Source organism: Primulina huaijiensis, chromosome 11, assembly GCF_012295235.1.
Source record: "Primulina huaijiensis isolate GDHJ02 chromosome 11, ASM1229523v2, whole genome shotgun sequence".
NCBI lineage: Eukaryota > Viridiplantae > Streptophyta > Magnoliopsida > Lamiales > Gesneriaceae > Primulina > Primulina huaijiensis.
Genome location: NC_133316.1, coordinates 19,968,677 through 19,980,345, shown reverse-complemented (window position 1 = coordinate 19,980,345; position 11,669 = coordinate 19,968,677). Strand labels below are relative to the sequence as shown.

The 11,669-nt window shown below is 32.7% G+C and overlaps 2 protein-coding genes across 2 annotated transcripts; one reads left to right on the top strand and one right to left on the bottom strand.

Annotated features, from left to right (window-relative positions):
• Positions 1-2,695: 2,695 nt before the first annotated feature.
• LOC140988254 (early nodulin-like protein 18) lies at positions 2,696-4,064 on the bottom strand. Its single transcript, XM_073457264.1, has 2 exons — positions 3,787-4,064; positions 2,696-3,237 (listed from the first exon to the last, which is right to left on the bottom strand). Exons 1-2 carry the CDS (start codon positions 3,983-3,985, stop codon positions 2,798-2,800), a joined length of 639 nt encoding a protein of 212 aa, XP_073313365.1. The 5' UTR covers positions 3,986-4,064; the 3' UTR covers positions 2,696-2,797.
• A 5,331-nt stretch (positions 4,065-9,395) lies between these two features.
• On the top strand, positions 9,396-11,651 carry LOC140987213 (pectinesterase QRT1). Its single transcript, XM_073455637.1, has 5 exons — positions 9,396-10,076; positions 10,509-10,704; positions 10,794-11,000; positions 11,079-11,311; positions 11,413-11,651. The coding sequence occupies exons 1-5, from the start codon at positions 9,787-9,789 to the stop codon at positions 11,558-11,560; spliced, it is 1,074 nt and encodes a 357-aa protein (XP_073311738.1). The 5' UTR covers positions 9,396-9,786; the 3' UTR covers positions 11,561-11,651.
• Positions 11,652-11,669: the final 18 nt, after the last annotated feature.

Sequence of the window (11,669 nt, the reverse complement as noted above, 5' to 3'; positions counted from 1 at the left end):
TATTCCTCAATAGTCCAAGTCCATATATGCAACATCCAGGCATTTTAACCAACCGACGTGGGACAACTAACACACCCTCATCACGCCGAGGAATGAACATCTGGAGCGTGGAGTTTACAAATGACCCAATTATGGACAGAACGGGTAGCCTAACTATAGGANCAAAAGTGTAATATTAATATCATATAAGGATAAAATTGGGAAAAAAAAATTAGTGTCATCTTTAGACAGTTATTATCATTTCTCACGTTTAATATAATAGTAAGTATAGATTATTAAAACTAAAGAACCAAAAGGTTTCTTTTATTTTGTCTTTAAGAAAATATACAAACGTGGCTTAGCTTCGGTGGTTTTGTCTAAGAGCTTTCATAGATGAATGTGATCAATTATTAAGTTCCAATTACCATCGGAAAAATCAAAGGAATCAGACAAAATAAATTAATAAGGAATCTAGGATTACAATGGATATCTCAATTAGGGAAGACAATGGATCGATTTGTGTGAGACGGTATCACAAATTTATATCTGTGAGACATATCAATGTGCTTCATATATGGAGTGAAAATAATATTTTTGACATAAAAATAATATTTTTTAATGGATGGATCGTGTAAAATATTTGTATCACAAAATTAAATTATGTGATGGTCTCATATAATTTTTTGTGTTACATTTTTTATTTATTGAATAATGTATATCTTAATCCCTAATTTGAGGGCATGATATATTAGAATTAAAATAAGTTTATTTTATAATGATGTGTTTAAAATGAAAACATATTATTATAATTTTTATTTTGTTAAAGTAAATTTTAATTATTTATTATTTTTTAATTTTTTTATCATATAATAATTAAATTTTAAAAAATATAGAATTTTTAGGAGATATAACTAATCCAACCTAAATTGGGACCACCGAGTTCCAGAGATGAGGTGAATCTGGAGTTTGACCAACGCCCCGTTGAGATCACTAGTCCCATTGCCGACATCCAAGTTTATATTAATTAAATTAAATTAAACTCATTAATTTTGCTGACCGTGGGTATTTCCGTCGAGCTTACACATCTTAAACGGGCCACTCTTGGGCTCGTTTCGAATTGGGCTTTACCTGGCTTATTTAAATTACCAAGCTTGTAGCCGGATCAAGACCATACCCGTAGCTAGAATCATTCAAATTAATAAATTGATATCATATATTTTTCTATGAAATATAACTTTTTGAGCTTGCTTTCAAGATTTTGGACACATTGTTCCCACTTAGAAAACTTGCATCAACATACCGAATTAAGAAGGGAAATCATGTCCCTCCTCTCTTTCAAAAATTAGTAGAGAATTAGATGCTACAATATCTCATTTCAACATCAAATCAAATACTTGCTTACATCGTCAATATGTTGCACAAATTATTAATTATTATACTTTAATATTGACAGAGCATTCGTTATTAATTATACGCTCTTTTTTTAGAAGAATTTACATGCTCGTTCATGCCTTTTTTAAATTCAAAAGATAACCAAATATTAGTGTTATTCAAAGCTTGTTGATGTTACGTTTCACATATTTATTCTCATTTTTACCCGAAAATCCGATCCAGATTTCATGTCATCGGCATGACCGGTATCATGTCAGCATTCTGGTGAATATCAAGATTTGCCTAAGATAGAATATTATCGGCCTTCCGTGCTTGCTATGATAACTAACATCAGCGTATGAAGTCATTGAATTATGACCCCTATAGGAAGCATATATGTATTTTCCACGCTTGAAATCTATACTTTCCACGATGTGCAATTGCAAGTAGAACTCCACTATAAATATTGTTGGTGGAACGTTTAAATGAATACAAAATAATACCGAATATATATCGTTTGCTATTACTAGTAAATAGAGTATATATTATGTTCAATGCATGCATGTCGGAGGATGGAGAGAGTGAAAATGAATAGCAAGAGTAGAAAAGCCAAGTTATTTGGCACACTAACCTGCGTCGTTGGAGTCTTGATACTAGCACTCTACAGAGGGATACCATTGTTGTATTGCACGAAGACATTTACCTCGGAAGGTCAGTATTTGTGCTTGTTTACTTATTCATACAGACATATTTGTGTGTAGTATTAATCGAAGCATATTATATATATTTCTGCTTTGGACAGTATTATAGGATCCATTGTAGTTCTTTGGGGCAACAGCAACGATCAAGACTCCAACTACAGATAAAAATGTTGCAGACCAAGAATCAAGAAATTAAAATGTTCTAAACTTAGGATATCAATGTGATCATATGACGAGACTTTGTTCTAAACTTAAAATCTTTGTGTCAGTCAAATGGACCATAGTCATTGACAAATTAGTTCATTTTTTTTTCCCAAGTAAATGAACCAATTAAATCATGTACAAAAATCGTACAACTATAAACCATTTTATAGGGGAAAAATAAAGAAGCTAATTATTTTATTGGGCAAAAAATAAAGAAGCTAATTAGCTAAGTAGGTCTATAATAAATTAGATCAATTAATTCATAATTAAGTGCATTAAAAGAATATTTCCCATGTTCTTGAATTCACTTGTCTGCACGTCGATAATAAATTAAATCAATTATTTATTGAATGTNAAAGCTAGCTCAAGGGGGGAGGATTGTCCAAGTCCATATATGCAACATCCAGCCATTTTACCCAACCGATGTGGGACAACTAACAATTCCCATGTGCACCAAATGCTTTCAATCAGACAAATTTTTAAAAGTTTCTTGAATCCTCAAAAACCACAAATTTATATATGTAAATATCAATTTGATACCCTCATGCCGAAAATGAAGTGAAAACAAGAATCAAGAAGCCAAACCAGAAAACATTAGCACTACTCTTTATCCCTCCATTCCCAGGACTACCAGTCACAATTGTGATTGGTGGCGACTGCCCCTCGTCTGCCGGAGCTGGTGGCGGAGAATAGGGTGGAGGTGGTGGCTGGTTGAGAACCGGTGGAAGTCCAAGCCCACGATTCACGTTGATCTCAAAGGCCATACCTTTTAGGCATTGTTCACCATCACTAGCATCTGAGAAATAGTATTGTGTACCCAATATTGTCAATGGCACCTCTACGATTGACGCAGCGCCGAATTGATCGACACCCCCATTGTATTGAAATGTGTCCTTGTCTGAGGAATAGTCTGTGGTGCAGTTCTGGTACGTGGTCTCGTTGTATGTTTGGATTACCGTTTGGTTCGAGTTCGTGTTGAATACTACAAGCACGAGATCAAAAAATGAATGGATTGTGCCAAACTCAATATCCTTTCTTGAGGCCAATATCTTGGTTTCTAAGGTTAAACAGATTCCAACTCCGGATGAAATTAAATTCGAGATCTTGTTTTAAGGGATCTAGCTCATTAATTATCCAATCAATCGCCAAGATTTTACGGTGAAATATTTAATACTACTTTTACTTTCATATTTATGATTAAGAGTGGAAGAAACTTGAGCCACTTAGTCAACGGTGAGCTGAGTTTTGACTTTTGATAAATTTTAATGTCCCACAATTCACCAACCACTCCACCTCTAAGTTAGAATCAAAAAAGTTCTTTAAATAATTATTTTTCTCGATTAAATATTTAACAATTACTTTATGGAAATTAGAGATGATTTTCGACCACAAAACACCCAAAGCTCTATCTCCATCGAAGTAGAGATTTGAATTCTCGGCTCCATTTTATCCCTACTTTCTAGAGAGATGGAGCAAAAGAAAACAAGAAAAAATAACTAAAACCCAGATCAAGAAATCTAAAATCACTTACTGAGATAGTCGCCAAGATTGAAAGTTTTGTTGGCAGCCCAAGCATCGTAATTGGCTGAGGCCTTTTTCGTGGTGGAGTTGAAAAACCATCCGGCGTCATCGCCCACGGTGTAGTTGGTGTATGCAGCAGCAGCCGCCGCCGCATTGATAAGCAGAGTCACCGCAAATATGCACAGGGAGATGGGCCAGGCTGCTGCCATTGATTTCGTATCTTGGAATGGTTTGGTTTCAATCTCGTGGGGACTTTGTAATGAGATTTACCTCAAGAATGTGACTGGCTAAACTAGTTAAATTAATGATATGAGCTGTTAGGACAGAAAAAAAAATCACTAAATGTTTGAATTTCAATTCACACTCATTCAGCGAAAAAATATCATTATTATTATACTAAAATCTTTGTCCAATTAGATTCGGAATTTGAGTTTATTCCAATTAGTTAGACAGACCTCAAATGCTTAATCCGAAAAAAGAGCATTTTACTTTGGTTAAGTTATAACACTGTCGCTGAAGTCAATGATTGCTTTAGCTTTTCAAAACTTTCTTGACATTCTGATCCCTTAATAATTAGGTTGTTCATATTACGATTTACGGTTTGGTTTAAACAGGTTAAGTAATAATTGAAAAATATATTAAGTTGTATATTTTACTAATGAATTTCATTGAATTTGATTATTGAATAAAACTAGCAATTTCAAATAAATATAATCAATTAAAGTCTTCTATGTTTTTTGTATGGGTAAATGTTACATATTTAATTATTTTAATATATTATATATAAAAAATTTAGTATATAATAAACGGAAAAGCAAAAATCAAACCAAAAAATCAAAGCTACCAAAATCTGTTGGTAAATATTATTTTATTTTGTCTTAAAAAATCTCGAGATAAAAATAAGTGAACTAAATGACTACGAGAAAATAGTCGAGGCAAGAGTTTGACTATTTTTCCTTAAAACAATATTGTCTCGCATAACTGCTCACGGTTGTTGGCAATTCGTTTCTTAAGATACAACGATTACGACTTTAAAATAGTATCACTACAAATTTTAAAACCACACGAACTTGAAAATGTTTAAAAAGCTATGAAGATGGTATGTAAACTTTACAATTTTGAATTATAAACGTTAAACTTAAAAATCTAATTCCAAGAATTTAATCTTGTAAAACTTGGATTTAAGCGCAAATGTTTAAAAAACTTAAAACTAGAAGACAACTCTCAAATTTAATTCCAAAATTCTAATTTAAGCGTATAAGCTTAGAAAATCAAAACTCAAGATTTTATATTTTGAAAATTTGAACTTTAAGCGCTAATGCTTAAATATTCGAATATATAATTTCATATTTTGAATATAAATCTCACAAAATTCATAATAGTTTGATATTATTTTCTTTAAAAACACTAATAAATGAGTGTCCATAGGACGCGTGACCAGCATCGCTATACTTGACATAATTTTCAATATATATTTAAAAAATTTTTTAAAAAAAGTTAAATATTTCTTCTTTTTTTAAAAAAATATTTCATTTTTAACTTAGCATGAACAAAAGTTAAAATTTTCATTTTTAACTTAACGTATATTCATTGGTTTCAGGCGACACTTGATCAAATCTGTGTCGTTTTGATTATATATTTATATATCATATTATGTTTATGGTTGTAAATTTAGTATATGATTCGAAACCTCTATTTGTTTCTGAATTTGGTTGTGGTTTTGTTGTCATAGAAACTGTCACAGGCTCCGTTTCTCACATATATAGTCAGAGGTCGTTTCTGGTTGTTTCTGTTTCATACAAATGTGTTACTAAAATATATTTGTTTTGTTTCTCTACGACTTTAGTTGGAACATAATATCAGTAACGTGTTTCTGGGTTGTAACGAGCAAGTTCGTTAAGTTAATTGCTTGGAACTAATCGTACGTAGTAATCTTCTTGCAATAGCATAGTGTGGTTTTATATGCATGTATTGATTTACAGACTATTTCGTTAATTGTTTCAATGTTTGTTTTGCATTCTTTAACCACATTGACTATACTTAGTTTATACATGCACCATCAACATTTCAATGGTGATTAAGTAGTGGACATCAATGCATGGTAATAGGAGAGTGGTCTTTTAAATATCCTTGAATGTGAGTTAATATCATAACTTGAGACCTACAAATTAAATGGAGGGAGAGTCCATTTCAACATATATTAATTAATGCACATGACATGTAACGATAAAAATAATGTAATTTAAAATATGAATGATGTTATATTCATACCCACAACAAGATTAGATATATATGAATACAAAGTTTAAGCGCATTTTCAAGAGAATTCTCAAATTCGAGTAAAACTATTCAAGTGTGACTGGTAATTTTTTGGAGTAACTGGTTAGTATTTGAAGTAAGAAAAAAAAAGATTTGGGTGAATTTTCTTTGGAGTGGCAGTGTGATTCATGATTTGACTTGTATCCTTTGAATAGTAAGTCATTACACACTGGTCCAATTAAGCGAAACACATATAAATAGTTGGAAGTCGGCTTCCCAACCCAGTATTTGTTTTCGGGGAAAAAAATATCAAATTTTAATAATTTTTTTGGATTTTTATTTTTGAAACCCATTATTACCAGATTCGCTTTAAAAAATATGCAAGTCACTTAAATTTTCTAAGCATGTAACATGCAATATATAAGCATCAATGCATCTTATACGTTAAAAAAAAAAAGGAAAGAAGAAGAAGAGGAAGAAGAACACCTTTTTCTGGAAAGAGAGAAGCTGGCATGCAAAGTTCCATTTTGTTTTTTTTGTATTGTGGGCAAAAAAATTTAGAAAGAGTTTCGGGAGAGAAAATGCAAATGTAATTTGGTATTATCAAATTACATAAGATGTTATTCCATTAAGATGATAAAAATATATATAAAATAATTGTCACTCCTACGAACCCTGTAAAAAATAGTGGATCGTCATCTGCGTCACGAACTAAAACGTTAGAGATGTCAGATAATATCCGACGAAATCCCTCATATTTACCTTTATTGGGTTTAATAATACTACTTACAATTGTGTGGATATATATCCAACTTATTTATTTAAGTAGGGGCTATTACCCATCAATTATAATTTTATATTATACTATATTATATAATAGTATATAATTTTTTTGAGAAATGATGAAATTTAAGTTAAATATTAAGGATGACAATTTCCTCCGAACTCATTGGAGGATCCGATACCCGACCCGAATAGAAGAGGATATGGAGGGATTTTTAGACCNATATATTATAAAGCGTGAATAATTTTTCTTATTGTTCATTTAAATAATTTTTTAAATATTCATAACTTCATTGAAACAATTTAAATTTGAAAAAATTCAATTGTATATGATAATTGGGTATTTGGGTAGGGTATGAGTATCCGATAATCCGATGGGTATGAGAATGTGGATGAAATTCAATATCCGATGGGTATGGAGATGAATTTAATAAATGAGTATGGGGATGGATGTATTAAATCTGATACATACCCTATCCATTGCCATCCTTATATGATGATGATGGTAAGTGTAAAAATTGATTAAAAAAAATAATTTTTGGGGAAAAATAGTTAAAAATCAAATAACAATAATTGTAGATTTAGAAATAAAGCCAAGCATCCATCCGGTCCTTGCTGCATCTTGTTTTCCTCGTAACCAGTTAGTCAACTCAAATCTTTATGGAAATAATATGTTACATTAATAGGATCTGACAATTTAATTGACAACGACTTTTGAAGTACTTTTTAGCATTAATAATTAATTAATAATATTATTTACAATTACTTCTTATATATTTGAAAACTCCTGCGTGTATTTGTTTTCTCAAATACCTATATTCTATGTCAAATCAAATTAGGCAGAATGACCTCAACTCGCCCGATCTAGATCGATGAACAATCTCAAGCCACCAAATGTTCAAGTTTTAGTTAAAGAGTTCAAACAAGGGTGCTCGGGTGTTGATGGTATCTAATTTGCTTGATTCTCTTTGTTCTCGTTGATTATCCGAGATTGGTTCAGATAAGAGATACGTATCATAAAATTAATCTATAAAACGAGTTCATATATACGAGTTTCTATGTAATTGTTAAACATATTATAGTTGGCGATGTTAAACGCATGAAATGCATATGTAGTAGCAGTTATATCTTTAAAAAATAGTTTGTTTTTTGTGGTAAAAAAATAGTTTGTTAGTTTCAACTTTTATGTTGGATTTTAAATATTAATAAATATAAAAAAATTTCATAAAATAGAAACCCCAAATAAGAAGTCAAATTAAAATTCCCCTTCCTCTTCAATTCGAAAGAGACAAAACCTTATTGTTCAGTAAGGTTTTGTCTATCTGGAGATAACTAAAATTATAATAAAAATTTAGAACTTTTTTTTTCACATTTAAGCTAGTGACATCGATGGCTCCTCATGCTTTCCCTTTTCTTAACTGTCACACACAATCTATCTTACAGTTTTGTTACATTGTTCATTAATCGTATTAATTTTTGTGTTCATTAATGAGGTGACATTCAATTATTAGATATACAATTTCGATATACTTTATCATATCTAATAAGTGAGTGATACTTCATTATTGGTAGAAAGATGTTAATTCAATGGGCAGAAGACGTTATACATACACATTAATTACACGCATGGGCAGAAGATGTTAATTCAATAACTCAACGTGCACAATAAAATAAAATCTTTTTATTGTTTAATTCAAAAATCTAATTTCCAATCTCGATTTAAATGTCTCGATCCTTGAATTATACTTTCAAATTACCCAAATATAAGAATCCACAATGTCACATAAACCGTTTGACAATATGTTAATCATTCCAACATAACACAATACTCTATCCCGAATTCCTATAATAATTAAATCGACAAATTACTTGTTTATATTTTAAATTTTCCACTAAAGAAATTTATTTCTAATTTGTTGCTCGTAATAATTGTCACGGCTAGCTAAGAATCGATTAAATGAGTTGTTGTACGGTTTAAAATATTAGATTTACACTATTATCATCAGCTATAACTTTCGATAAAGTGATGAACATTCGATCATATAATTGATGCAGAAGTCAAATTCATGAGTTTGATATATTCTCATGAATTATAAATGATACTCACGGGAAATTTAGGGTCCGATTTCAGCAAGTGTCACTAGTCCAGACGCAAGTTTCGAAATTATCTTGAACCTGAAATCACGAATAAGACCGTTAGAAAGGGGCCGGGAGGGTGTCCCGACGTAGCCCCTCCGACGCTCAAGTCAGAGACTGAGGATATAAGTGGAGAGCAGCTAAGATGATGCTGAAAACAATATAGTGAATATGAATGAGTTGAGCACTCAAACCTGGTATTTATAAGAGAATACCTGGACCTGTCATGGGCCTTCTACCATGGCTAGGGATGGGCCAAGACCTAAGATCGGGTGTGGGCTCGATTGGGATGAGCTCATCCGTGGGATATACAAGAAACGCTTGGTTTTTCGTTGCTCAAGCATAGATTACTGTTGAGACTTCTTTGAGTTACACAACCGTTGCCCAACAATCCTTCTTTTTCTCTTTCCTTCCTTGCTCAAGCATAGATTTTGTGACTTGTTGTTTTTTATACTTCAACCTATTAATCCTATTTAAAACTTCCTTTAATTATTTGGCCTCACTCACATGATCTCCGCAGTATACATTTCTGTTCATTCCGTTCAGTTTAATTCTTCAAGACTTGCATGAAATTAAAGCACACTCCACGCATCTTTGTACCTGTAATTCTTTAAGAAACTTTCTTTAAACTTAATTTGATTTTGTTCATACGCAGTGAAATTTAATGGAGTAAATTAGCTTAAAATATATATGAGCCTCCACTCCCGCAGTCCCGCTCCTGTATTTATTGTCTTCACTTCTTTCTCATTAAACGTCACCCCCCATGTCAACAGTTTCCTCTGTAATTTCTTCACTATTTTTGAAATTTTAAGCTTCTGGTTAATTTTTGAAAATGAGGTTAACTCGTTCCAGTTTTTGGTTCTTGGCCCTGTTGGTATTGTGGGGTGAAGCTGGAGTTGGGTTTTCTCTGAATAACAGCAGTAGGAGAGATTATATTACGTGGGACGATTTGATTGTGGATGGGTACAGGTTGGATTTCAGAGACGCGGGCAATCAACGCAAGGTATTGCTGGTTGATAAAAATGGCGGTGGAGATTCTTTGACAGTGCAAGGTGCAGTTGACATGGTACCGGAAAATAACGCTGAAAGAGTGAAAATTCATATTCTTCCTGGAATTTACAGGTTCGAAATTATTATATTCATCAATTATTATGGCGAAGAAGAATTTGATTTCTGTTCATGCATGGGATCGTGTGTGGTTTCTGGTAGTCGAAAACTGAAATGGGAAATGGGAGAGTGAGGAGGTTACGTGTATTGTTACAGGGCTCCTAACTTCCCTTTTTTAAAATCCTTCTTTTTTTTGTTTCCATTATATTTTAAAATCTCATAAAACTTTTCATTAAAAATTTAAAACTTTATCTATTTTACTTGAAATGATCAGAAAAATATCCAAATGTTATATATAATTCCTCCAAAAAAATGAAAAGAAAAATCAGATTCATCCCTTCTAAACTTGTTTTGCCCGCCCTTGATCGAGAAGGTTGCTGGAGCCTTCCGTGACTTTGTTGCTTTTACTTTGTTGGCATATTTTTAATACACTGAAATCTGACGCAGAGAAAAGGTGAAGATTCCAGTGTCTAAGCCATACATTTCATTTATCGGTAAGCAAGATCAAGTTTCTGAAACAGTTATAACCTGGAAAGACAGAGCTTCAGATAGAGACAAGAATGGCTTTTTTATTGGAACATGGAGTTCAGCCTCTGTTACAGTAGAATCAGACTACTTTTGTGCATCAGGAGTCACATTTGAGGCAAAAAACTCGTACTTAAACAGCCTTACGTTATGTTCTATAGTCATAAAATTTCATTTCTTTATCAAAATTTACACATTTTATCGCAGAATACAGTCGTCTCTAGGGGTGGTGGAGTTGATGGCAACCAAGCTGTGGCACTGAGGATATCAGGTGATAAAGCCATGTTTTACAAAGTTCGGTTTCTAGGATCACAGGACACACTTTTAGATGAAACTGGAACACATTATTTTTACCAATGTTTCATCCAAGGATCCATAGATTTCATATTTGGCAATGCAAAATCCCTCTATCAGGTGCCTACAATATTCCCACCTTTTTTTAATGTATTATTTCTAGGTCCTCGGATAACAAAAATAAGTGCTTTGTCACAGGAGAGCAGCATTCATGTGGTGGGAGACGCATTCGCCATAGCTGCCCAACATAGGAACTCCCCTGATGAGGATACCGGGTTTTCATTTACGAATTGTACAGTTAATGGAACTGGATCGATTTATCTAGGCAGAGCCTGGGCAGGTTATTCGCGAATAATATATTCGTACTGTGAATTTGACATTAACATAAGACCAGAAGGATGGGAAGATTGGAGAACTCCATCGAGACAAAAGTATGTGACTCCTTGAACTCTGAGCACTTAATTTCCTCAACAAGAAACGAAGAAAATCCCTTCAACTGTTGACTTTTGTAAGCATTATTTCATGTATGCAGCACCGTTGTATTTGGAGAATATCAGTGTGTAGGAAGGGGAGCAGATAGAAGAGGTCGAGTGCCATGGTCCAAAGCCCTCAAGTATCTGGAAGCAAGACCATTTCTGGATATAACGTTTATAAAGGGGGAGCAGTGGCTAAGACTATAGTTACGTTGGCGGATCGGTTTTCCACTGCATCTGAAGCAATATATATTATTACTTCAAGACTTGTACAGGCAAAATAAAAGCTTCTTTTTCCTGTTGTTTTTTTCCTATA

What these genes read in the sequence shown, in the direction of transcription:
- LOC140988254 (XM_073457264.1), bottom strand. Translation starts at nt 3,985, where the DNA reads ATGGCAGCAGCCTGGCCCATCTCCCTGTGCATATTTGCGGTGACTCTG. An exon ending in CAATCTTGGCGACTATCTCA is followed by an intron (nt 3,238 to 3,786) that starts GTAAGTGATTTT and finishes TCGTGCTTGTAG; the next exon opens with TATTCAACACGAACTCGAAC.
- LOC140987213 (XM_073455637.1), top strand. Translation starts at nt 9,787, where the DNA reads ATGAGGTTAACTCGTTCCAGTTTTTGGTTCTTGGCCCTGTTGGTATTG. An exon ending in ATTCTTCCTGGAATTTACAG is followed by an intron (nt 10,077 to 10,508) that starts GTTCGAAATTAT and finishes AATCTGACGCAG; the next exon opens with AGAAAAGGTGAAGATTCCAG. An exon ending in AGAACTCCATCGAGACAAAA is followed by an intron (nt 11,312 to 11,412) that starts GTATGTGACTCC and finishes TCATGTATGCAG; the next exon opens with CACCGTTGTATTTGGAGAAT.